Source organism: Podarcis erhardii, assembly GCF_964252035.2.
Source record: "Podarcis erhardii genome assembly, chromosome: 2".
NCBI lineage: Eukaryota > Metazoa > Chordata > Lepidosauria > Squamata > Lacertidae > Podarcis > Podarcis erhardii.
Genome location: NC_138498.1, coordinates 120,403,198 through 120,429,923, shown reverse-complemented (window position 1 = coordinate 120,429,923; position 26,726 = coordinate 120,403,198). Strand labels below are relative to the sequence as shown.

General features: G+C 45.8%; 2 protein-coding genes across 5 annotated transcripts in view; both read left to right on the top strand.

The window, feature by feature from the left end:
- The first annotated feature begins 125 nt into the window (after positions 1-125).
- On the top strand, positions 126-15,612 carry LOC309336614 (uncharacterized protein). Of its 2 annotated transcripts, XM_081852650.1 has the most exons (8): positions 126-242; positions 2,291-2,477; positions 3,808-3,925; positions 5,374-5,456; positions 7,331-7,457; positions 9,284-9,366; positions 10,920-11,046; positions 12,104-15,612. In XM_081852650.1, exons 2-8 carry the CDS (start codon positions 2,385-2,387, stop codon positions 13,708-13,710), a joined length of 2,238 nt encoding a protein of 745 aa, XP_081708776.1. In that variant the 5' UTR covers positions 126-242; positions 2,291-2,384; the 3' UTR covers positions 13,711-15,612. The 2 variants fall into 2 exon arrangements, with proteins under 2 accessions (XP_081708776.1, XP_081708777.1); XM_081852651.1 differs by lacking the exons at positions 126-242; positions 3,808-3,925 and having other exon boundaries at positions 2,377-2,477.
- A 3,459-nt stretch (positions 15,613-19,071) lies between these two features.
- Positions 19,072-26,726, top strand: part of LOC309336664 (uncharacterized protein) — an 84,633-nt gene continuing 76,978 nt past the window's right edge. For all 3 annotated transcript variants that reach the window (XR_014154060.1, XM_081852796.1, XM_081852795.1), the window contains exons 1-5: positions 19,072-19,456; positions 20,462-20,972; positions 21,122-21,221; positions 22,823-22,905; positions 24,212-24,341. Coding sequence is in view for 2 of the 3 variants with exons in the window: in XM_081852796.1 (XP_081708922.1) it covers positions 20,556-20,972; positions 21,122-21,221; positions 22,823-22,905; positions 24,212-24,341 (730 nt within the window). In the remaining variant the exon portion in view is untranslated. The remainder of the gene's footprint in view (positions 19,457-20,461; positions 20,973-21,121; positions 21,222-22,822; positions 22,906-24,211; positions 24,342-26,726) is intronic.

Below are 26,726 nucleotides of genomic sequence, written 5' to 3'. Positions count from 1 at the left end.
ACACGAAAGCTCATACCTAGAACTAACTTAGTTGGTCTTTAAGGTGCTACTGGAAGGATTTTTTCGATTTTCCAAGGGTTAAGATGAACGGAGCTCCCGTTGCTAGAGAGGAAAGCCACCGGGGGAGGAGTTTCCCTCCGTCTCCCACTCCTTTTCCTGCCCGGATCCTCACGTGGAGGGAAGGGGCTGATCTGCCCCCCCCCCTGTGCCCCCACCCGCCGCTGCATCCGAGGCCGGATCCGGTGAGACACCCCCCTCCCCCGACCCCTTTGTGCACAGGGCTGGAGGGGATCCCCTGGGTCGCAAGGCAGGAGGATGCTAGGAGACCCCCCCTCCCTGGGATGGGGTTGCAATTTGGGGTTGGGGGGTATCAGCCGATTGCTAGGGTGCAACTGGAATTAAGCGAGACCTTGGCCCCCTTTCGCCCCGTGATCTGCTGGGCAAGATCTGTTTCTCCGCTAGGGATTCCAGGGATCGCAGCTGGGATCCCTTGGCTTCCCTTCCTCCTCTCTGCAAAACCGGGAGAAGAGGGTCCTTTGCTTTTTTTCTGCGAGGTGGGGGCCACTTGCAGACTTTGCATGGCCTTCGGTCATGGAAATGCAGAGATGGGAGGGACCCGTGGGTCATAATCATAATCATAATCATAATCATAATCATAATCATAATCATAATAGATTACATTTATATGCCGCCCTCCCCAGGCAAAGCTGGGCTCAGAGCATAGCTGTCAACTTTTCCCTTTTTTTAAGGGAAATTTCCTTATTCCGAATACAGATAGGTAGCCGTGTTGGTCTGCCATAGTCAAAACAAAATAAAAAAATTCCTTCCAGTAGCACCTTAAAGACCAACTAAGTTAGTTCTTGGTATGAGCTTTCGTGTGCATGCACACTTCTTCAGATACAGCATGCACACGAAAGCTCATACCAAGAACTAACTTAGTTGGTCTTTAAGGTGCTACTGGAAGGAATTTTTTTATTTTGTTTATTCCGAATAGAATTCCTCGCAAGAAAAGGGAAGAGTTGACAGCTATGGCTCAGAGCGGCTAACAACAGTAAAAGTAGCACAGTTTGCAAGACGCACATGGAGGGGACCTTCGGTCATGGAAATGTAGAGATGTGAGGGACCCGTAGGTCATAATAATAATAATAATAATATTTTATTTATATCCCATCCTCCCCAGCCGAAGCCGGGCTCAGAGCATAGCTGGCAACTTTTTCCTTTTTTTAAGGGAAATTCCCTTATTCCGAATAGAATTCCTCGCAAGAAAAGGGAAGAGTTGACAGCTATGGCTCAGAGCAGCTAACAGCAGTAAAAGTAACACAGTTTGCAAGACGCACATGGAGGGGACCTTCGGTCATGGAAACGTAGAGATGTGAGGGACCCGTAGGTCATAATAATAATAATAATAATAATAATAATAATAATAATAATATTCCATTTATATCCCGCCCTCCCCAGGCGAAGCTGGGCTCAGAGCATAGCTGCCAACTTTTCCCTTTTTTAAAGGGACATTCCCTTATTCCGAATTGGATTCCTCGCAAGAAAAGGGAAAAGTTGACAGCTATGGCTCAGAGTGGCTAACAGCAGTAAAAGTACCACAGTTTACATAAAATCACAATCGATTCATTCTAAAATCAATTCATTCTAAAATCAGGAATCAAATTAATGGCAACCATTGGGCTAGCGTTCTATAAAAAGGACAATGCAGGATCAGGCCAGTGGTGCCATCGGGTCCAGAATCCTGTTTTCACAGTGACCAACCAGTTGTTGGTGTTTTATGATTTGATGGTTGCTGTTTTTTAAACCTGATTTTTTAAACACATTTTAAAATGAAATTGAATAGCCTGTGTTGTGCCTGAATATAATATTGAAGCACAGGTGGATGGAGGTGTGTTGTGTTTTCCTCTAGACCAGCCTTTCTCAACCTGTGGGTCCCCAGATGTTGTCGAACTACAACTCCCATCACCCCTAGCTAGCAAGGCCAGAGCTGAGGGATGATGGGAGTTGTAGTCCAACAACGTCTGGGGACCCACAGGCTGAGAACCGCTGCCTAGACATTGTGTCTGTATAATAATAGGGTATGGACAAAGGGGCCCAGTTTGTAAGATGCAAGGATGTAGCGAATGGGCAATGGGATCAGTTGTGTGGGAAGTGGAGCCTCTATATGCAGCAGAAGCCTACCTGAACTCGGACGCAGCAAAGAGATGTTACTTTGATCTACGTGAAAGCGTTAAAAATGTTCCCAATGAGAGCGAAAACACACCTTCATTAGTAATGTTGGTTTCAACAGCTTAATACACTGTCTGCAAGTCGGGGCAACACATGAAAAATCAGATCCTGGACCTTGTGATTTTGGAGCAGTTCCTGGCTGTCCTTCAGCGGAGATGGAGAGCTGGGTCAGAGAATGTGGAGCAGAGTCCAGTTCCCAGATGGTGGCCTTGACTAAAAGTTTCCTCCTGAGTCAGGCAGAGCAGCAGGTGAGCGCAAAATTGCTGCACTCTTTCTGAAAGTCCCGCAAGGAGGAATGTGCCAAACCACAGAGGCCTTTGCCTCTGTCCTTAAAGGTAAAGGTAAAGGTACCCCTGCCCGTACGAGCCAGTCTTGACAGACTCTGGGGTTGTGCGCCCATCTCACTTAAGAGGCCAGGGGCCAGCGCTGTCCAGAGACACTTCCGGGTCACGTGGCCAGCGTGACATCGCTGCTCTGGCGAGCCAGAGCCGCACACGGAAACGCCGTTTACCTTCCCGCTGGTAAGCGGTCCCTATTTATCTACTTGCACCCGGGGGTGCTTTCGAACTGCTAGGTTGGCAGGCGCTGGGACCGAGCAGCGGGAGCGCACCCCGCCGCAGGGATTCGAACCGCCGACCTTTCGATCGGCAAGTCCTAGGCGCTGAGGCTTTAACCCACAGCGCCACCTGCCTCTGTCCTTACTGTCCTTTAAAAAAAATTATAAAGCAATTTCAACAAAACAAATTATCAATCCAAATAATCAATTACATTATTCCCCCCTTTTTATTCCCCCCACCCCTCCCTCTCCCCACCACCTGAGACTTCCCTCAGCTCCCCCCTCTGATTTATTTGCATATGTTATTCTCTGCATGTTAATAATTGTACATATCATTGCTTTATCTGTCATATATTCTACTGATAAATTTGTGGATGTTTATTCAAAACCTGCCAAGGAGTCCAAATCGTTTTGTTGTTTTTTTAAATAGTTTGTAAAAAGTTCCCATTCTTCCTTGAAGTCACGATTGTCCTTCTCATGTAATTTGTGTCAACTTTGCCAACTCTGCATAACTCATCAATTTTTCTTGCCATTGTTCTTTTGTTGGGATTTCCTCTTTCTTCCATCCTTGTGGTAACAAGACTCTTGCTGCTGTTGTAGCATGCATAAATAAATTATTTGTTTTTCTTGGCAGGTCTTGTCCTAAAATCCCTAACAAAAATGCTTCTGGTTTCTTTACAAATGTTATTTTAAACATTTTTTTCAATTCATTGTATATCATTTCCCTTTTTTTTTAACTTCTCTACATTCCCACCACATATGATACATAGTACCTTCTTTTTCTTTACATTTCCAACATGTATTTGATCCAGTTTTATACATTTTTGCTATTTGTACTGGTGTGATATACCATCTGTACATCATTTTCATGTAATTTTCAGATCCGCTTTCCACAGCCTTTCCCAATCCTCAAATTGTATATATCTTGTGCCCATTTGATCATGACTGATTTGACCTACTCATCTTTTGTTTACCTCTGTCCTTACTTTCCTAATAATCCTCGCCATTCATTGCTGTTTCAGCTCCAGGATCTGTTTGCAGAAGTGGCCACAGATTTCCACAGGGTAGAGAAGCTTCCCTCAGACGCCAGAGAGAATCCCCTACATAGGCAGTCTGTGCCAGAGAGTGACACCTCGCTGGGTAAGTTTTAAATTGATCATTTTTTATTGATCAGGGTGGGTCTGGCCTGGGAGGCCTCTTTGGGCCGGGTCTCATCAACATTCATGGAAAAAAAAATCTTAAAGCCTTCAAATTTCATTTTGGTGCCATGCGCTGTTAACAAAAGCCCCTAATTTATTTGTGTATTAAACTTTTTTAATTACTGTATTTTTTGCCCTATAGAACGCACCGGCCCATAGGATGCACCTAGGTTTTTTGGGGGGAAATAAAGGGGAAAAAATTATTTCCCCCCCAGGCGCGGGGCTGGCGCGGGGGAAGCCCGAGCTTCCCCCGACCCCAGCCCCCAGAACAGGCTGCTATCCGCAAGCCTAGGGAGCCCGGCGGGAAGTCAAGCCGGTCTCCCCAGGCTTGCAGATATCTGTCCCCCGAGCTTGTGGGGCTGGCAGCCTCCAAACCAGGTCGGGGAAAAGCGGGAAGGCGCGCTGCGCCTCCCCGCTGTCCCCCGAGCTTGTGGACTGCAGGCTGCTGCCTGCAAGCCTTTCGAGCCTGCAGGAACTCCCGCCGGGCTTGCAATGCTTGCGGATAGCTTCCTGAAGCCTGGAGAGCGAGAGGGGTCGTTGCGCACCGACCCCTTTCGCTCTCCAGGCTTCAGCGAAAGCCTGCATTCGCCCCATAGGATGCACACACATTTCCCCTTCATTTTTGGAGGGGAAAAAGTGCATCCTATAGGGCGAAAAGTACAGTAGTAAATCTATTAACTGTGTGTTAAATATTACATATGCAGTGGTACCTCTGGTTGCGAACGGGATCCGTTCCGGAGGCCCGTTCGCAACATGAAAAAAATGCAACCCATGGATTGCGATTCGCCGCTTCTGCGCATGCACGTGACGTCATTTTGCGCTTCTGCGCATGTGCGAGTGGGGAAACCCGAATGTAACCCTTTCTGGTACTTCCGGGTCGTCACAGGATGTAACCTGAAAGAACGTAACATGCAGCAGACGTAACATGAGGTATAACTGTATAATATTAAATCTATTGCGAACGCTTCAATATGGAAATCTAATTAAGTGTGTGGCCCCCTTGTTCTACGTCAGAGTTCTCTTGCGGCCCATGAGATGTTGGACCGCCCTGCCGTAAATCTGTGAGATGCATTTGATGTCTTCCTGAAACAGGGCACAAAAGGATGCTGGTTTTCAGACTTTTCCCCAGCTCAGAAAGGCATTCCTTGACGACCCCTTGGATTTCTCCCCAAGAGGAAAAATGGGATGAGCTGTAGTTTTGCACAACTAAACCGCAGAATGCAAAGGGACGTTCAACATACATAGGACGGGTGTGTCGTTTTGTGATGTCAACGCGGACCTAGAAATTTCAAAAGAATGCTTTAAATTAAAAGAAAAGAGAAATTTCTCATGCAGCCTCTGAGATTAACGTGCACTCTGATGGCTTACCATCACCTTCCTCTCTGACAGGTGGTGGAATAATGTCAGCAACAACTCCTTGGGCATCTTTTCTTCATGGGGGAGCGGAAGAACCTGTACAAGCGACATTTCAGGTAGGTGGAAGCATCCCAGGGAAGGCTGCCAAGAGGAAGCCAAGTGCCTCTGCTCACCTCCCTGCATCTGAACAATTCTCTGCCCTCCTTATAGAATCATAGCATCTTCGAGTTGGAAGGGACCCAACGGTCATCTAGTCCACCCCCGCTGCAATGCAGGAATCTCGTCGCTTCTTTCTAGGCTGCCCACCGAGGAGGCTGTGAGTGCCACCCGAGAAGTCCTGCAGGATAATACCCAGCCACTTCTTGATACGATACGATAATCTTTATTGTCATTGTCCCATACAGAACAACAAAATTTAAAAAATCTATACCAAACATTAAAAAACCAACAAGCCTGCTATCCCGGCTATCCCAGCCTGGTTAGCCCCCTAAAAACTCTGATACCCCATTATTAAATACAATATATTCCCACAGAGACTACCTTACACTGCGTTTAAAACCAAAATCGCATTTGGATAGAAACTGTTTCCCAGGCGGCTAGTCCTAGTCTTTATAACCCTGTACCTTCTTCCAGAAGGCAGAAGCTGAAAGAGATCATTTCCAGGGTGGGCACGATCCTGCACTATCTCTGCAGCTTTCTTATGGCACCTGGAAGCCTAGATTTGATCCAAGGTGGGAAGAGTGCACCCAATTATTCTCTCTGCAGTCTTTACAACCCTAGACAGCATTGCGCGCGCTCTCTCTCTCTCTCTCTCTCTCTCTCTCATTTTTATTAAATTTTCTGATTTACAATTTAAAAGATTCATTTAAACAAGCTTGAAATATCAGTGACTTCTCTTTCTGTGGTTCATTTTGCAGAGCATAAATCTCTGCATATTTTATATAAACTCAAGCATTCAGTATTCCGTTATTACTTCCACCAAAACTTATTTGCACTGCTGAATTTATCTTAATGCTGCCAACATTTTAAAGTGTACACAATTTCCCCCCATATATTCAATAAACATTTTCCAATCTTCTCTAAACGTATGTTCTTCTTGTTCTCTTATTCTACATGTTACGTCTGCGAGCTGCGCATATTCCGGCAGCTTAAGTTGCCATTCTTCTTTGGTTGGGACCTCGCTCATTTTCCATTTTGGGGCTAACCAAACATAAATAACCATTTTTGACACCTGGGCATTTCCATTTGAATTATCTCCAACAGAAAGGACTCTGATTTTGGGGGGAAAGTGCTTTTAAACATTTTTTTCAATTCATTATAAATTATTGCCCAATACTCTTTTACCCTTTTACATGTCCAGCACATATGAAAGGACGTTCCCTCTACCTCTTTGCATCTCGAGCACTTATCTGATTCAATGTTATATACCTCAGCATGTCTAAAGGTAAAGGTAAAGGACCCCTGACCGTTAAGTCCAGTCACGGACGGCTCTGGGGTTGTGGCGCTCATCTCGCTCTATAGGCCGAGGGAGCCAGTGTTTGTCCGTAGACAGCTTCAGGGTCATGTGGCCAGCATGACTAAGCCGCTTCTGGCGAACCAGAGCAGCGCATGGAAACGCTGTTTTCCTTCCCGCCAGAGCGGTACCTATTTATCTGCTTGTACTGGCATGCTTTTGAACTGCTAGGTTGGCAGGAGCAGGGACCCAGCAATGGGAGCTCACCCCGTCGCGGGGATTTGAACCGCAGACCTTCTGATCAGCAAGCCCTAGGCTCTGTGGTTTAGACCACAGTGCCACCTGCATCCCACCCGCCACCCGCGCATGCCTACTCAGAGTCAAACACCACCTGTAAATGATTTTCAAGTAGTTCTCCTTCAGGGAATAACATGCTGTAAACTTCAGCCACTTTTCCTTGTTGAGTCTTCCAGATTTTGCAAGTAGAGAATTGTGACATTGTTTGCAAAAGGGCCAACGTTTTCCTTTTCTTTTCAGGCCCGAATTTATTTTGAGGACGTGGCAGTGTATTTCGCAGCAGAGGAATGGGCTCTGCTGGATTCTGACCAGAGAGCTCTGCACAGAGAAGTCATGGAGGAGAATTATCTTCTCGTCACCTGTCTCGGTAAGATGTTGTGTCTTCAGCTCTTTTACTGGTTGTGTTTGTGTAAATGGTTGTAGGGCTTCTATTGCATTTGGACCTCACTTTGAATCCTTTCCCTAGTGCAGCCTTCTTCAACCTTGGATCCCCAAATGTTGGACTACAACTCCCATCATCCCTGACCAGCCCATCTAAGATAGTTGGGAATGATGGGGGTTGTAGTCCATCAATCTTGGCAGAACCATGGTTGAAAAACATTTCCTTAGTGGATGATGGTAGTTAATTAGAGTGCATGCGATTGTTCTTAACTAGCTTTGCAATGTTTTAAATGATATTTTTATCGATATGTTTGCCACCTATGGCTCTTTTGGGGAAGAAGGGTGGAAAATAAACCAAAGGAATAATAATTATTATGTCCCTCCGCGGGTGACCCTCCTGGTCCCTTCCGATTCTATGATTGTATTCTATTCCTCATTGCGTCCATGAATTATTATTATTTGTACATGTCCACAGGACACGTTTTATATACAAGGACGTGTCGCCATCCTTGTAGCTGTTGGAAATGCGTATTTCGGTCGGCGGCATTTGCAAATCTTTTTTTTTCCTCCCCAAAACTTCTGGTGTGTGTTGCGTTCACAAAGCAAGGAAGGATTGGACCCTGATTAATAAAATACACACGAGGCTTGACCAGCAAGACTCTGGGAGGAGGTGCCAATAATATTCTGTCACACCCTGGCCCAGGCCCCTTTTATTAACAAAAGAACTTATAACACAGTACTTGTAAGAACCAATCAGATGTCCTCTGAGCATTTCAAAAACATCCCCACGTGGGAGAAAGTCAGATCAGAGAAATCCTTTTAACTACAAAGAAACTATTTCCTACTTGAGCATGCATACGTGGTTAAGCTAAATAAACAGGAACCAAGGAGGAATGCATTTAGTACCCCCGGAGGTCATAAACAACAGTAAACAGGAGATGAAGGATGGCAATGAAAAATAGTATTTACCATCTCCTTGTGAACTCTCTTCTGGCCCTTAAAGGTAAAGGTAAAGGGACCCCTGACCATTAGGTTCAGTCGTGACTGACTCTGGGGTTGCAGCGCTCATCTTGCTTTATTGGCCGAGGGAGCCGGCGTACAGCTTCCGGGTCATGTGGCCAGCATGACTAAGCCGCTTCTGGCGAACCAGAGCAGCGCATGGAAATGCCATTTACCTTCCTGCCAGAGCGGTACCTATTTATCTACTTGTACTTTGACGTGCTTTCGAACTGCTAGGTTGGCAGGAGCAGGGACTGAGCAACGGGAGCTCACCCCGTCACGGGGATTCAAACCGCCGACCTTCTGATCGGCAAGTCCTAGGTTCTGTGGTTTAACCCACAGCGCCACCCGCGTCCTGGCCCTTAAGATCTACCTAAAGATTAACAAATCAGCATCAAAGTAACCTACTATCTTTATGGCTCAGGATGCCTAGTGAAGCAACCAGTCCGTGTTTAAGAATGCTTATACGTGACTGTCAGGCAGAGAGAAAGAAAATGGCAGAGGTGCAAAGGCTTGTGGGGGATTTGATCAGAAATGATTGTCAATGAATCCAGCCCAGTCAAAGCAATGCTTTCATCGCAGACACAATGGCGTGCTCCATTTTTCATAATTCCTCATAGCAATCCAACCTGACCTCCACAGTGTGCAAATGTTTCACCACTGTAGATGGTGTCGCTCCCAAGCGGCAGAGCATCAGTTTTTCCTGCAGAAGGTCTCCGGTTCAATCTTGGCCGTCTTCAGGTAGGGCTCAGAAAACCCCAGCTTGAAACCTTGGAGAGATGATGTCTTCCCTACTATCTTTGTCTCTCACAGGTGACAGGATGATGCTGGAAAGACCCCCTCAGCCGTCCCTTCCTCGCGTTGGAGGGGAAGCAGTTGCTTTTGCAAACGATCAGGTATGGATCAGGGAAGAATCATTGGGGAGATTGTCAAGGAGGAGCCTTCTCATCAGTGGTGTAGCGTGGGGGGTGCAGGGGGGGCCGGCCGCACCGGGCGCAACATCTTGGGGGGGGGCGCGCTTGCCGCCTCCAGAGTCGCCGAAGAGCCTGGGGCGCAGGCTGTAGCAGAGCCCCATGTCTCGCGGAACCGATGAGCTGTGCGCGCGTCCGGGCTGAAGGCGTCTGGCAGGCAGCGGCTCTCAGCTCTCGGCGTGGTCCCCGCGCGTCAGGGCCGCGGACGGCGCTCCAGGCAGCCCCTCCTCACAGCCCCACTGCTGCTGCTGCAGCTGCTGGGCCATGTTGCATTTTCCTCGCCTCTCTGCCCTCCTCCTCCTCCGGGCAAGCGGCGTCGTTTGGGCGGCAGCGCCAGCGGCAACTCGCCTCAGATCACCTGACACGGACCCGCCGTCGTCGCCGTGGCTACCTTACCGTAAATACCCCAGCCCAGGCAGCAGCAAGAAGAAGCTGGCAGCGGCGGCAGGTTAGGGGTTAGGGGCGCAAATTACTTGCCTTGCCCCGGGTTAGGGGGTGCAAATTACTTGCCTTGCCCCGGGTTAGGGGGTGCAAATTACTTGCCTTGCCCCGGGTTAAGGAGCGCAAATTACTTGCCTTGCCCCGGGTGCTGACAACCCACGCTACGCCGCTGCTTCTCATCTCCCCAGTCCTGATGGAAATTCTCTCCTCATCTTTGCTTCTGTCAAAGCTGCCCAAGAGAAAGGCAGTGATCTATAATGAATTGAAAAGGATGTTTAAAATAACGTTCGTAAAAAATAAAATAAAAAACCACCCAGAGGCTTTTCTTTTGAGAATTATAGAGACAGAACGACCTAAACTGTATAGAAATTTATTTATTTGTGCTGCTACAGCAGCAAGAATGTTACTCGCCCCCAATATGGAAAGAAGTCACATCCAAAGAATGGATACAAAAACTTAAGGAATATGTGGAAATGGCAAAACTTACTGGAAGAATAAAAAATCAAGATAACAAACTTCTTTATATAAAAGAATGGAAATGGTTTATTGAACATTTACAGATAAATTGCAAACAGATAAGAACATTGGCAGGATTATAGTAATAACCTGCAGTATATATTTAAAGTAGATTAATAAATGAGCAAATTAAGTTAATTTGGATATGCAGAAGATATTAAAAATAAATTTAAGGAACTGCAGAAAGAGCATAGCTGTCAATGTTTCCCTTTTTTAAAGGGAAATTCCCTTATTCTGAATAGGATTCCTCGCAAGAAAAGGGAAAAGTTGACAGCTGTGAGAAAGAGGGGGAAGGAAGTCAAGCTTTGAAATTTTGAAATGATTGTAAAATTAGTGAAATGTATAAACCTGAAAAGTATAAGTTAAAAGAGAGAGAGAGAGATGAAGGCTATGAAGGCCTCCTCAGAAGGTTTAACTTCTGTGGGATGATACACAGCCGTTCTCCCCTGATGAGACTTCTGGGTTTTGCTAGCAGACACTCTTAATTTCTGTCAAGACCCAAATGTTTCCTTCTCTTTCAGGGTCCGTGGTCCTTTGAGGCTGTGTCTGTGTATTTCACTGAGGAGGAATGGGCTCTCCTGGATCCTGACCAGAGAGCTCTTCATAGGGATGTCATGGAGGAGAATTATCGCCTCGTCACCTATCTCAGTAAGACTTTCTTAAGGCCAGTCGAGAGAGATGGTAAAATGTGTAACTGACGGGCAGCCCATCTAAACTGGAATCTTTTGAAAATATGAAATGGTTTATAAATGCTTTTATATATATACAGGCTTGACTACTGTAATTCGCTCTACACGGGGCTGCCCTTGAAGCTGTCCCAGAAACTCCAGCGGGTGCAGAATGCTGCAGCGAGGCTCCTCACGGGGTCCCTGCCATGGGAGCATATTCACTCAGTGCTTTTAAGAGTTGGAAGGGACCCGAGGGTCATCTAGTCCAACCCCTGCAATGCAGGAATCTCAGCTGAAGCACCCAGTGCTTTTCCAGCTGCTCTGTACGGTGGAGTACAGGGTCAGATTTAAGGTGCTGCTTTTGACCTTTAAAGCCCTTCACGGCCTAGGACCCTCGTACCTACGGGACCGCCTCTCCTGGTATGCCCCACGGAGAGCCTCAAGGTCCATAAATAGCAACACCCTAGAGGTCCCGGGCCCTAAGGAAGTCAGATTAGTCTCAACCAGAGCCAGGGCCTTTTCAGTGATGGCTCCGACCTGGTGGAACGCTCTGTCTCATGAGACCAGGGCCCTGCAGGATCTGATTTCTTTCTGCAAGGCCTGTAAGACAGAGTTGTTCCGCCTGGACTTTGGCTTGGAATCAACTTGATTCCCTCCCCCTCTTTTCTTTTTCCTTTTTCCTTCTGTGACGAAACTCCTATTTGGGGACTTCCCTGGCTTTTTTCTGGCCCACGTAGGACCAGTCTGGATAGTTGGCCTTGGTGAAGATTTGACGTTTTCATCCCCAAAAAGTTTTTTGATTTGAGTTTCTACTGAAATGAGGCTGCATTTTAATGTTGTATTTTAATCTTGTTTTTAAGTTGTATTTTAATCAATTGTTTTTATACTTGGTGTTAGCCGACCTGAACCCGGTCTTGGCTGGGAAGGGTGGGGTATCATTAAAAATTATTATTATTATTATTATTATTATTATTATTATTATTATTATAACTTCATGTCTTACTCAGGTACTAACCGGTGTTCTTTCTCAACTGCAGGCCACAAATGGGAAGCCAGGAATATGGGAGACGTATGTTGGATGTCAGCAGGAAGGGACACACATAGAAATGAGGAACAACTGAGAAAGAAGACTGAAGCAGATCAGAACAGGTGGAATATATCCTCTGCTACTCAGGACAGTGGCTACCCTGAAATTGTGATGATAGAAGAAGAAGAAGAAGAAGAAAAAGTACAGGAAAAGAATAAATACTGTGTGTATCAGAAATTGGAATGTGAAGCTCATTGCCAAATCCACACTGGGGAGAAACCATATCAGTGCAGAGAATGCGGAAAGACATTCAGTCAGAAGATGTATCTTACGACTCATAAAAGAATTCACACAGGGGAAAAGCCATATAAGTGCTTGGAATGTGGAAAGGGCTTCAGCCAGAAGATACACCTAACTTTCCACCAAAGAATTCATACAGGGGAAAAACCACACCAGTGCTTGGAATGCGGGAAGAGCTTCATCAGAAGTTCAAACCTCACTTTGCATCAAAGAATCCACACAGGGGAGAAGCCATATCAGTGCTTGGAATGTGGGAAAAGTTTCATTAGAAGCACAAACCTTACTTTGCACCAGAGAATCCACACGGGTGAGAAGCCGTATCAGTGTGTGGAATGTGGAAAGAGCTTCAGCCAACGTTGTAGCCTTACTTCTCATCAGAGAATCCACACAGGGGAGAAACCGTTTGAGTGTCTGGAATGTGGAAAGAGTTTCACGCATAAGATAAGTTTCACTTATCATCAAACGACTCACACAGGGGAGAAACCATATCAGTGCGTGGAATGCGGGAAGAGCTTCAGTCAACGTTGCACCCTGACTTCTCATCAGAGAATCCACAGGGTGGAGAAACCCTATAAATGCCTGGAATGCGGAAAGGGCTTTACGTGGAAGATAGGCCTCGCTGCTCATCAAACAACTCATACAGGGGAGAAACCATATCGGTGCTTAGAGTGTGGAAAGAGCTTCAGCCATAAGGGGAGCCTCACCTATCATCAAAGAATCCACACAGGGGAGAAGCCATATCAGTGCATGGAATGCGGGAAGAGCTTCAGTCATCGTTGCACCCTAACTTCTCATCAGAGAATCCACACAGGAGAGAAACCATATCAGTGCCTCGAATGCGGAAAATGCTTTAAAGAGAAGAGCAGGCTCACTTTTCACCGAAGGACTCACACCGGGGAGAAGCCGTACAAATGCTTGGAATGCGGAAAGGGCTTCACGCAGAAGATAGGCCTCTCTGCTCACCAGACAGCTCATACAGGGCAGAAACCGTATACCTGCTTGGAATGCGGAAACGGCTTCACGAGAAGATCAAGCCTTAATCTGCATCAGAGAAGTCACAGCGGCGAGAAGCCATATCAATGCCCCGAGTGTGGAAAAAGCTTCACTAGACGTTCCGGTCTGAATTTGCATCAAAGAACTCACACAGTGGTGAAATCGTATAAGTGCTTAGAGTGTGGAAATAACTACAATAATAAGATAAACCTCACGTATCATCAGAGAACTCACAGAAGTGATTTGAATATGCAGCAAAATATTGTCTCCCACGTGAAACAGGAGTTCGATTGTGAGGACCCACATCGGACATGCACTGTATAAATGAACCCTAAGCAGGGAGCAACATATTGTACCTATCCTGAGCAACGACAGCAAGGGAACTGAAGCATTTTCTTTCAGCTTTGCTCCTTTTCTAATACAAAATGTGAAATCACAGCTGCTCCCCTCTGCCCTCCCCATCCATCCTTCGTCTCCTGAGCACGTAGTGATGCTTCCGTATGGGAGCGTTCAGCTCCTATGTGTGGTCGGCGCTGGCCAAAGGATCTGCCCAAGGGCTTTTCCAAAATGCGTTGCCTCCTGGTAATGGATTTTGGGACGTGTTGGGGGGGCTCACTATCTGGAGGATGATATAATCAAGGCTCCCATGCCTGCTCAGGTGTCTGCGTATTGGGAGGAGGGGAAAGGGAGAAGACAAAAAAAGAGAGGGAGAACATAGACATCAACACAGTCTCTAGCTAAAAATGCATTAAAAGAATACTTGGAATTGAATAAAAATCAAGTTGATGACGTAGGGACACTCTGGGATGCTGGTAAAGCAGTGATCAGGGGATATTTCATAAAACAAGGCATAAGAATAAAAAAGGAAAGGGAAAAGGAAAAAAACAACAAAATTAATGGAATAAATAAGGAAATAAGGGGGGGGGGAGAGAAGAGCAAACCAAACAACCAAATAATGATATAATTAAAAAAGAAATTAGGCTACTACAGTGCAGACAGAATATATGTCCAAAATAGAACAGGAAGTAGAGTGGAATGTGAAAACGTGGAAACAAAATAATTTTGAGTTTGGCAGTAAACCGGGAAAATACCTGGCATGGCAATTGAGAAAGAGGCAAAATCAAAGACAAATTAATAGAATTAAGAAAATTATAGGTGATCCAAAAGTAATAATACAAAAATTTTAAAAATATTATGAAAAGTTATGCAAAAAAGATAATGAGGCAGAAGAAGTAGACAACGTCCTATACCAACAGAAAGGAGGATGGGTTTTAATTCTACTGGATCAGATCTTTACCCCACAGAAATGCAAAGTCTAAATGCGGGTGGTGGCCTGTCTTGCTGTGTGTGTTTTCTATGCAATTGGGTGCTTTCTTCCTCTCTACCCATGTTCTCCACACGCAAAAGTCACAGATCCGGTGCTTGCCAGCACTGTCATAGCAAAACAATTGGGATCTGAGACATGGATCAGTATTGAACCAGATTATTATTATAGGGGGTCTCCCCCCCGGAACAACCACTGTATTATAAGCAATGTCTCTGTCAGCGGTGGTGTTGATCAGCGCTGGATCTGTGATTTTAAGGGTTGGTTTGCAGCTAAGGGACCTTTAACTTAATGGCTGTTTGTTAAAACGAAATGTGTCTCATTCAGTAATCATGCAAGCTGGAGATGGTCCATTTCTGGCTTAGAGATTGTCATTTTGAGCAAGGAAGCCTTTTGTTGAAAGACGACATGCCCCAGAGCCACTGTTATATGGTAACACTGATGCCCCTATCTCTAAATCCCAGAGGTGCCTAAAGGCATAAAAAAAATGGAGACCCCTGCTTGAGTTATTTCCAGGCTGCAAATGGAAGATGAACACACAGCCCCTCCATCTGTTTGATTGAATATTTTTCTATGCACACGGGTTCATGTCTCAGTGTAAATCTTGGGCTTGGTGGTGGATTTTCTCCGTTAAGTGTTTCTGCCTTGGAAAACTCTGTGATTAACATCCCATTTGTTTTTGTAAATGCGTTAGGAAGAAATGTTAAAGGTGCACATGTGCAGATATAAAAAAAACCAAGGCCACACAAACACAGATTTGCGTGCGCAGCCCGAATATCAAAAAAACATAGCGAGAGTTGAAACATCTCATGTTGTAGTTGGGAGCTTTTTCCTTTGTCTTCTGTTGATGTGTTTTTTACTACAATCTAGGTGTTTTATAGATTATAAAAACAACTCCTCACAACTCAGTGCTTGTTCTCTTTCCCTGAGTTTCACTCAGTAGCGTCGCAAGGGAGAAGATGTGCCCTGAGAACTGGTGTTGAGAATTTTGTAAGTTAACAGCCAGGTCTGTGTGTTCTCCATGCTTAACAAATAAAAGAAAATCGGCGTACACAAGCTGTATTTCTCTAAAAAGAGCACCGTTTCGCAGAATCTGTTAATGTTTCCCAGTTCCCTGAGTGCCTGAGCTTTCCTGCACCTTCTGCTCTCATTTCACAGCCACTCTCCACCTGCTTCCAAGTATTTGCTCCTCCTTAGGGGCTGGTAACTTCTGACAGAGCTGTTTGACAGCGGAACAAACTCCCTCCGGAGATGATGGACTCTGTCATGGATTCTTTAGCCGAGATTCCTGCATTGCGGGGGGTGGACTAGATGATACTCGGATCCCTTCCAACTCTTAAGATTCTATTATTCTAACTAATAATAATAATAATAATAATAATAATAATAATAATTTATTATTTGTACCCCGCCCATCTGGCTGGGTTTCCCCAGCCACTCTGGGTGGCTTCCATGGAAACCAAAAATACACTAAAATATCACAGATTAAAAACTTCCCTGAACAGGGCTGCCTTAAGATGTCTTCTGAATGTCAGGTAGTTATTTATCGCTTTGACATCTGATGGGAGGGTGTTCCACAGGGTGGGCGCCACTACTGAGAAGGCCCTCTGTCTGGTTCCCTGTAGCTTTGCTTCTCGCAATGAGGGAACCGCCAGACGGCCCTCGGCGCTGGACCTCAACGTCCGGGCAGAACGATGGGGATGGAGACGCTCCTTCAGGTATACTGGGCCGAGGCCATTTAGGGCTTTAAAGGTCAGCACCAACACTTTGAATTGTGCTCGGAAACGTACTGGGAGCCAATGTAGGTCTTTCAAAACTGGTGTTATGTGGTCTCGGCGGCCGCCCTCAGTCACCAGTCTGGCTGCCGCATTCTGGATTAGTTGTAGTTCCCGAGTCACCTTCAAAGGTAGCCCCACGTAGAGCGCATTGCAGTAGTCCAAGCGGGAGATAACTAAACCATCTAAATATCTATATAAACACTAGAAAGAACTTTCTGGCCGTAAGAGCTGTTAGGCAGCAGAACAGACTACCCGGGAGGTTTCTAAACAGGCATCTGAGAAGGTAGTTGTTTTTTTAGCTGTGATTCCTGGGTGTTAGGGGAGGGGTAGTCCCTCTGGTGGGGGCACGTCGTGCTCCTTCTGGGGTCGTTTGTCCACCTCTGGTCCCCACCCTGCACTCAGCTCTGACCTGTGGCTCCTACAAGCTGTCAGCCGGTGACAGCAGCCACAATCCTGGGAATGGCTTCGACTCACAGGCGGAGGGTACAACAATCACGAAGGTGGTTTCTGCATGTCCTGTGGAGGGAAGTTAGGGGCAGTTGCGGCGTGTCCACCTGGGAAGGTGATATAAAACACTGATTCGGATCCACTGCCTTGCAGGATATCTTTGGCAGAAGACAAGCCTAAGGAGTACACCCTACACAAATCCGGTAAGAGCTGTTTGATGGCAGAAGCGTCTTTTTTGAGAGGTGGTGGACTCTCCTTCCTTGGAGGTTTCAAGCAGAGGTTCGTAGAATCATAGAATGGTAGAATTGGAAGGGACCCCACGGGTCATCTAGTCCAACCCCTGCAATGCAGGAATATTTCGCCCAATGTGGGGCTCGAACCCACAACCCTGAGATTAAGAGTCCTATGCTCTACCGACCGAGCTAGCCCAGCTGATTTGTCATGGATGCTTCAGCTGAGATTCTTGCATGGCAGGGGCTTGGACTAGATGACTCTTGAGGTCCCTTCTGTTAAGTTGTGGGCGAACATAACAGACGACACAGCGATTCTTCCAAAGCAACTCTTTATTTGTAAGCTGGAACAGAACTGAACTGAGGAGCTCAGTCAGCCTGCTTATATAGAGCTCCAGAACGATGTAACTGTTGCCATTTTCTAAAACTATCCAATCACTGAACGTCACTTTCGATCCTTCATTTGCATAACTATCTACAGTATCCCCCTGCTAGCTCAGGGTGAGAACTTCAGTACATAACACCCCTCCCCACCGAGATAAGGCATTAGTTACAATCGTAATGGTTTCCTTATATACAGCACTACACGTAATGGTTCAATTAGGCACAAAAGCATATCGGTTACATTTCACATACTTAGACCAACAGTGATTCAGTACATAACACCTTCCAAGTCTACAGTTATTATTATTATTATTATCATCATTAATTTATTGAATATATGTGCCAGAGATCTCAGGGCAGTTCACAGAAAAGATCACAATATATAAAATAAAAATAAAAATATTGGACGCGGAGTGGCGCTGTGGGTTAAACCACAGAGCCTAGGGCTTTCCAGTCAGAAGGTCAGCGGTTCGAATCCCCGCGACGGGGTGAGCTCCTGTTGCTTGGTCCCTGCTCCTGCCAACCTAGCAGTTCGAAAGCACATCAAAGTGCAAGTAGATAAATAGGTACCGCTTTGGCGGGAAGGTAAACGGCTTTTCCGTGCGCTGCTCTGGTTCACCAGAAGCGGCTTAGTCATGCTGGCCACATGACCCGGAGGCTTATTTATTTATTGAATTCATATATATACCCAGGGTTTCTCGGGGCAGCTCACAGAAAACCACAAAATACATAATAAAAATAAAAACAGCAACCCAATAGCCTCCCCCGCACCCCCCAAAAAAACATTTCAAAAGGGCATAGGATGTAAATCAGATCAACGAAAGGCCTGGTTAAAAAGTAACATTTTTGCATGGCACCTAAAGGTGTGTGATGAAGGCTCCAGGCAAACTTCCCTGGGGAGTGCATTCCACAGACGGGGAGCCAGTGCAGAGAAGGCCCTGTTCTTGCCTTGCCACCCTCCGGACCCCTCGAGGAGGAGGCACACGAAGCAGGGCCTCGGAAGATGATCTCAGGGTCCGGGTAGGTTTATATGGAAGGAGGCGGTCCTCTTTAGGATTCTGTTATTCCTTCTTCCCCAAACTGCTTTCACTCCTTCCATCCACCAGGTGTGGGATCTGCATTCACAGTGCTCCTTTCTTCCTCGGCTCCTGTTTTAAGAGAGAGAGAAATCATTTTACAGCTTGAGCTGCCAAGGGTTAAAATTATCTGAGTTGGATTCCTAGAGAGGATGGGGATTTGGGGAGGGGGGGGGAGGAAGACCTACAAAGCAAATGGGTATTTCTGCCCAAAGCCCCTCCTGCCTGGTTCTTGCTTTGGAGGAATGCAGCCTCGGGGTCTCCCCAGTTCGGCATCGGGGACGATCTGGTGAGCCCCCTTACCTATTAATTTGACTTAGGTGGAGAGGAGTCGGGAAGATGCAACTGCAATGCAGAAAAAGGGGGGGAAATGCAGGGGGGGGGAAAGCAATGCAGAAAAAGGGAGTCCCCTGCGAGGGGGAGAGAGAGGCCCGGATTTCTGGCTGAATAGAATAGAAAAGAAGAGAAGAGCCCGAGAAGAGCAAGCAAGAGCCTCCTCTCCCCATGTTCACCCCGCTTGTGCACCTGATCATCCTTTCACACGAACAGAACACCCGCATCATGATGCGGGGAAGCGCAGGGCGTGTCGGTCTGCAGCGCGGCGTTGATTGGCGGAAGCGCGGCGTAGTTTGTGCCAAGATTCGAATGGGCGCTCCTAACCAACCCATCCGAATCGCGCATCCACTGGAGAAGCGCGCGCGCGCCGTTTCAGACGTGCAAGCCCTGACACGCGGTGGGGAGGCCGGAATGCAAAACTGGGGGGAGCTGTCGATCAAAGGCGGGAGACGCTGATGGGAAGCAAAAGTCCCTGTGCGAATCTGGGCTTTAAAGGTTACAGGGCACGGATTGGGAGAGGAAGTCTCTGTCTGGGGGTTTTTTTGGGGTGAAGGGAAGGTGGAAGCTGGAAAAGAGGACGGCGCCTAAAGGAGGAAGAGTTGTAAGGGGGAGATCAAAGGGGTGGGATCCTGCATCTTTTGACTTCCAGCCAGATTGAAGGCTTCAATCCACTAGTCCTCAAGGAAAGGAACTCCACCCACAAATCTCTAGTTTCTATATAATTTCAAACTTGTCATTCCCCTGCCATTTCTTCAGGGTGCTAGGGAACTAGTTGCTAACCCAGATTTATCCACATTTCTTCAAGGAAAATCTTCCAGCCCTGAGACGTCGTAATTTTCTAACAAGACAATGTCTTGGCGCAAAATAAGAATGGATAAATATGAAGAAATCTGGAACAAATATTTAAGCGATAAGGCAGATAGTGGTGGGAAGTACTGTAGGAGGAGGAGAAAGAGAGGTGGGAAAATATTGTTAAAAAGGTGTAAAGGTAAAGGTAAAGGGACCCCTGAATTAGGTCCAGTCGTGGCTGACTCTGGGGCTGCGACGCTCATCTTGCTTTACTGGCCAAGGGAGCCGGCGTACAGCTTCCGGGTCATGTGGCCAGCATGACTAAGCTGCTTCTGGCGAACCGGAGCAGCGCACGGAAATGTCGTTGACCTTCCCGCCAGAGCGGTACCTATTTATCTACTTGCACTTTGACGTGCTTTCAAACTGCTAGGTGGGCAGGAGCAGGGACTGAGCAACGGGAGCTCACCCCGTCACGGGGATTCAAACCGCCGACCTTCTGATTGGCAAGTCCTAGGCTCTGTGGTTTAACCCACAGCGCCACCCACGTCCCTCAAAAAAGGTGTAGTCGGAGGTATATCAGTGTATTCAAATCTGAATTGTCAAATTGTGTTATTATTGTTATTATGATATGTGTCTTTTGCGGTTGATGTTTGTATCGAAAAAATGGTTAAACATTTTTTTTTAAAAAAAGACAATCTCTTGGCTTTGCAGGTCTTGGTAGCGGTGACTTCAGCCGGCCCCTTGGCTTTGCCTTGAGAAATTGGCAAGAGAGGAGAGAGTGGTTTATCTGGAAAACAGATTGAAGATGGAGAATCCAGAAACAGCTGGCCGTGAAGCAGGAAAAGGCCCTTGCGTCACCCAGACTGGGGCCAGCGAGGGATTCTGGGAAAGAACCATGCAGGAGATCCCGGGCGAGGAGGTTGTCCTCAGCTCAGACGCTCAGCGCCAGTGTTTCAGGCGTTTCTGCTACCAGGAGACCAAGGGACCCCGAGAGGTTTGCAGCCGACTCCACCATCTTTGCCGTCGGTGGCTGGAGCCAGAGAAACACACCAAGGCTCAGATCCTGGATTTAGTGATCTTGGAGCAGTTCCTGGCTGTCCTCCCCCCGGAGATGGAAAACTGGGTCAGGGAATGCGGAGTGGAGACCAGTTCCCAGGCGGTGGCCCTGGCTGAAGGTTTCCTCCTGAGTCGGGCAGAGGAGAAGAAGCAGGAAGAGCTGCAGGTGAGAGAGGGTTTCATCCTGGTGCTTCCAACGTGCAGGAGGCTATCCTGGCACTCTTTGCAATTGTCCAATCTGCACTGAAAATGTCTCAAAGCCTCTTGACTCTCCCTTTTTGTCACCCTTCCCCACATTCCCTGTTTCTGGTAAAGGGTCTGTTTTCAGAAGTGGCTTCTGATTTCCCTGACGCAGAGAAGGCTCCCGTGCGTCCCAGAGAAAGAGAGACTGTTCTTGGAGGTGCCACCTCACTAGGTAAGGCTGAACGGGGCATCATCTTGGGCTCCCTGCACTTAAGATTAAGAAATCCAAGGGGTGCCTTTTATTATATTTATATTTATATTTACAGTGGTGCCCCGCAAGACGAACGCCTCGCAAGACATAAAACCCACTAGACGAAAGGGTTTTCCGTTTTCGAGGTGCTTCGCAAAACAAATTTCCCTATGGGCTTGCTTCGCAAGACGAAATGTCTTGCGAGTTCCTGCGGGTTTTCCCCCTTTCCCCCCCTTTCCTAAGCTGCTAAGCTGCTTATCAGCTGATCCGCTAAAAGCCGCTAAACCGCTAATAGCGCTAATCCGCTAAGCTGTCAATGGGCTTGCTTCGCAAGACGAAAAAACCGCTATACGGAGAGCCTCATGGAACAGATTAATTTCGTCTTGCGAGGCACCACTGTATATTTATATTTGTGTTCTTTGGCGATCATTCGTAGCTGAATAAGATTGTCTTCCATAAACACAGTGTGGTGTAGTGGTTAAGCATGGTAGTGTCGTAATCTGGGGAACCGGGTTTGCGTCTCCGCTCCTCCACATGCAGCTTTTTCCTTTGGATGAGACTCCCTGTGCTATTATTGCCCAAAATTTTCTATCGTCTCACAATTTGATCGCCTTATCAAGTGCCTCCCATTGTTCCTTCCTATAAAGGGATTTCTTGAGTTTTAAGGTGTTTTTATAGTAAGAGCGCCATCTGTGGAAATTTACCATAGATGACAGAGTCCTCTCCTGTTTTGCCTTGTTTTGTTGTTTCCTGAGCGGGGATCTTAGCTTCCGGCAGTCTTTGTCAAACCAAACCCCCGATTTGTTATGTTGTTTGGGAGGCCTGGTGTTTATAAGTAATGGGAAAAGAGACTCTGAGATCCGCTGATATAGTGAAAAAGGATCAAAGTTAGGTGAAAGACACTGGTCTCTCAGAACCAATAAATCTGGAGAGTGCAGGTGTTGTTTAATTTTAAGCTCCACATTGCCTGCAGTGGAAATCAATGCAATTATTTGTTTGTTTCTATCCCACCTTTCTCCAAGCAGCTCAAAGTGGTTCTCCCCTTCCTCGTTTTATCCTCTCAACAACAGCCCGGCGAGGTAGGTTAGGCTGAGAGGCAGTGACTGGCCCAAGGACACCCCAGTGAACTTTGCGGCTAAGTGAGGACACGAACCCAGGTCCCAACCTGACATTCGAGTCGCTGCACCGCACTGGTTCTCCCTTGTTGCCAACATCCCAGAAAAAGAAAACGGGTCTGACCATTTTAGGAAGCTAAAAAACGGGTGAGACGTTTCGTAATCCCAGGGCCAGATTCGACTAAATAGTTGCGTTGGCGGGAGCCATCACAATGGATCCCGCCAGCACATGGGCTTTTTTCTCTCCTTCCCCACATGCCTGCCCCATATTAGCTTTGAGTGTGGGGTTCAGGAGAACCCACAGCGCAGGGTCAGGAGGAGAGAGGAGTCTGTTCCATCTGGCTAGCAGAAATGCTTTTGCTGGTGGAACAATTCCAACTGTGCAACCTTGATCTCCACCCTCGGCGGCCACTTAGAGATGTGTCACTTGAACTCTGGAACAAGCGAAATCACCTTTGTCTCTCACAGGTGAGGGAACGATCTTGACAAGGCCTGCTCAGCCGTCACTCCTTTATTCCAGAGGGGAAGCAGTCGCTGCGACAACAAATCAGGTAGGAGGACAGATAATTTCATTCATTCATTCATTCATTCATTCGTTCGTTCATTCATTCGTTTGTTTGTTTGTTTGTTAAATTCATCAAGGCGGTTCACAACGTAAACTAAAAAATAATAATATATAATATAAATATAAATAGAATGAATATTATTTATATTTATATTTTATATTTATTTTATATATATGTATATATATATATATGTATATATGTGTGTGTGTATATATATATATATAAATGTCACTCAAGATATCACTCAAGAAATCACTCAAGATATCTCTCAAGTAATTAAGGAACAAAAGAAGAAAAGGCACACTAGCCTGGGAACTTCCTCTCTGCCCAGAACATTGGAGGCTATACACCACACCCCCTCTACAGTATTTATAGGAACTCAAACACTGAGATCCTGCTCTGTTCCAGTAACAAGAAGCCGAAAGCACCAGCCTGAAGATGACGAGTGAGACCTCGTCGAAACGTCGCCTAGACACCCCAACTTTTACACGGGAAGACACCCGAGGACACCAAAACCTGCATATATATAAATATATATATAAATATAAAAACCCCCACAAATGCACAATAAAAATAAGAACCAAACCAAACCAATCATCCCCTCCTTTAAAAGGGCATCGGATTGCTGTCAATCAGCCAAAGGCCTGGTTGAAGAGGAACATTTTTGCCTGGTGTCTAAAGTTGTGTCATGAAGGTGCCTGGGGAGAGCATTCCACAAACAGGGAGCCACTGCAGAAAAGGCCCCGTTTTTGTGTTGCCACCCACCAGACCTCTCATGGAGGCGGCCCACAAAGAAGGGCCTTAGAGGACGATATTGGGGTCTGGATCAGTTCATATGAGAAGAGGCAGTCCTTGAGGTATTGTAGGGAGATAAGAAGAAGAAGAAGACGACAACAGCGACAGTGGTACCTGACATTTAGAAGACATCTGAAGGCAGCTCTGTTCTGGGAAGTTTTTAATGTGTGACATTTTAATGTATTCTTAATCTTTGTTGGAAGCCGCCCAGAGTGGGCAGGGTACAAATAATAAATTATTATATTATTATTATATAGAAAAACAAGCTGGCTCCATCTTGCATGTGACAGCCCTTCAGACATTTGAAGATGGCGATCGTATCGCCTCTCAGTCTTCTCAAATATATACTGCCCAGTCTCCTTTCCTTGATGAGCCTTATGGGTTTTGCCAGTAGATGGCATGCTTGCTATCTACAAAGAGGCAAATATTTCATTTTCTCCTGCTTTTTTTATTCATTTACACCCCACAACTACAGACACCTCTCGTTCTCTCCTAGGGTGCAGGATCCTCCTTTGAGGAGGTTGCTGTGTACTTCACGGGGGAGGAATGGGCTGGGCTGGCTCCTCACCAGAAAGCACTGCATATAGAAGTCATGCAGGAGAACAGCCATCTTGTCGCCTCTCTCGGTAAGACCCTCAAGCAGACAATCACATTTATTTAGAAATGGTAGGCACATTATAGGGGTTTTTTTTGGCAGAATCTCAATATCTTGGTACCTCAAATCCGCCTTCCCCCTTTTCTAGCAGGGTTGATCTATATTTACCGATTCAAAGCAATTAAACTCATTAGCAGGGTTATTTGAAGATTTGTAAGCTGAAACTGCGTTTCGGAAGTCGAACGGACTTCTGGAATGGATTCCGTTCGACTTCCAAGGTACGACTGTACTTTGCAAGGTTGTTATTGTGCTTCACCAGATCTTAACCTATTACAGTATTTGTAAGAATGGATTCCAAATACCATTGAATTTGTCCATGGCAAGTCTACGTTTATATGCAAGTTGTTCATACCTTAATAAGCACAAATACAAAAATAAATTTATTTTTTTCAGGTTAAGAACTGTTTTATTCGAGTTCGGGATTTTTACATACATTATATTATCTCGTTCCAATTTTTAAATTTCCCGTAGAATGTTTTTCTTTCCCTACCTTCCCACCCCCACCCCCCATATCAATTGGAAGGGTTCAAACAATTATCCTCAGCCACGGGCATAGCGTTTTGGGTTTCCACCGAATGTCTTTTGTTCCATTAGTTTTTATCCAATCAAGATAGGGGTTCCATCTGTTCCTTATTGTGGTGGAATTGACCTTCCACGTTGTTTCCTGTGACATGACTGCGACAATGTCCGACTGAATCAGTTCAAACAAATAACTATTCCATGCCTCTACTGTCCATTTTTCTCTATCTTTTCCAACCTAAAGCTATCGTTGCCTTTCCCGCTAATATCATAGCTTTGAAGTTAAACTTATCTCTTTAGCCGTGTTTCCAAGGATACCCACTGTTATTAAATCAAAGTCTATTGAAAGCTTCACTTTAAAAATTTCATTAATGACCTTTAGGATACAAAAATGTGGGATGTAAAACACAGGAGCAGTCAATGACAACATTCCTAGAGGGTACATGTTAGAACATGGGGAGGGATGTCTGTCCAGCAAGCAGGTAAACTTCCTGGGGACGGACTTCCTCCGCATGTGACCAGAGGTGGGTGTGGCCTCACCTGTGCAGGTAAATGATAAAAGCACAGGGCAGGCAGCCATCTCTCTCTCTCTCTCTCATCTTCATCTTCTGAAGGAGCAACATGCTCTCTTGGCTCTCAGCCAAGAGAGGACAGTACTATCTTCCTATAAGATAGATTCTAAGTGTATGTAACCTTTTTAAAGCTGTCTGCCTTCTGGGATCATATTGTGAACAGAACATGAGTAAACTCTTTTATACTTTTATAAAGACTGTGTCGTGTCTTGTATTTTAAGAGGGAACAAAAGGGGAAATTACCAGAGTAATTATTATAGAGGTTCTAGCGAACCTGTGCAAGCGTTACCATTGCAAACTTAAAAGGGGAATGAATGTCCATAAACTCTGCTGATATTTTGGGAACTTGTTAGCACAAGTTGGATTAGGATATAATCTCACAATATATCCTCTCCTGCACCCCTGAACATTCCCACAAAAAAATAGATTTAAATACCAAAAAAACCCTAGAGTTATTGGAGAATATAAGAAGTTATTGAGTGAAACCATTGATCCATCTAGTCCAGTATTGTCTACACTGGACTGGCAGAAGCTGTCCAAAGTTCCAGGCAGGAAGGTTTTTCCAGTCATACCTGAAGATTCCAGGGACTGGACCTGAGACCTTCTTCATGCAAGGCAGAAGCTCTACCACTGAGCCATGGTCTTTCCTCAGAAGTCTGACAGAACAGCTTTGCTGTTGCAATTGGCCCACTGTCTGTTCTCGCTGGTATCACCTCTCGAAACTCATTTCCCAGGATGCACCAGGGCTCCTTCCATCATCCTTCAGTTAGCAGGTGGGGGAATCTCTTTGGACCAGTGAGCCAGGTCCAGGCTCAGTCAGGAAAGAATGCATCTTCTGCCTTTTGGAAGAAGGTACAGGGTTATAAAGACTAGGACTAGCCGCCTGAGAAACAGTTTCTATCCAAATGTGATTTTGTTTTTTGTTTTGTTTTTTAAATTTTTAAAATAAATTTTATTTAACATAATTATTACAAAATACAAGCAAAATACATACACATACATACATACATATATTTTTCAGATAAGCATACATATATAAAAAAGAACAAAAAAGAAAAAATGAAGAAAATAAAAAATAAGAAGAAAAATTGGGAGAATTTCTTCCAAATTTATTCTACAAATATCTCAATAATAAAATTTCATTGATTGACTTCTATTGCTTACACTGCACTTCCTATATACATTTTAAGCAAGTGGTAGAATTCTCGCCTGCCAAATGCGATTTTGGTTTTCAACGCAGTGTAAGGAGTCTCTATGGGAGTATA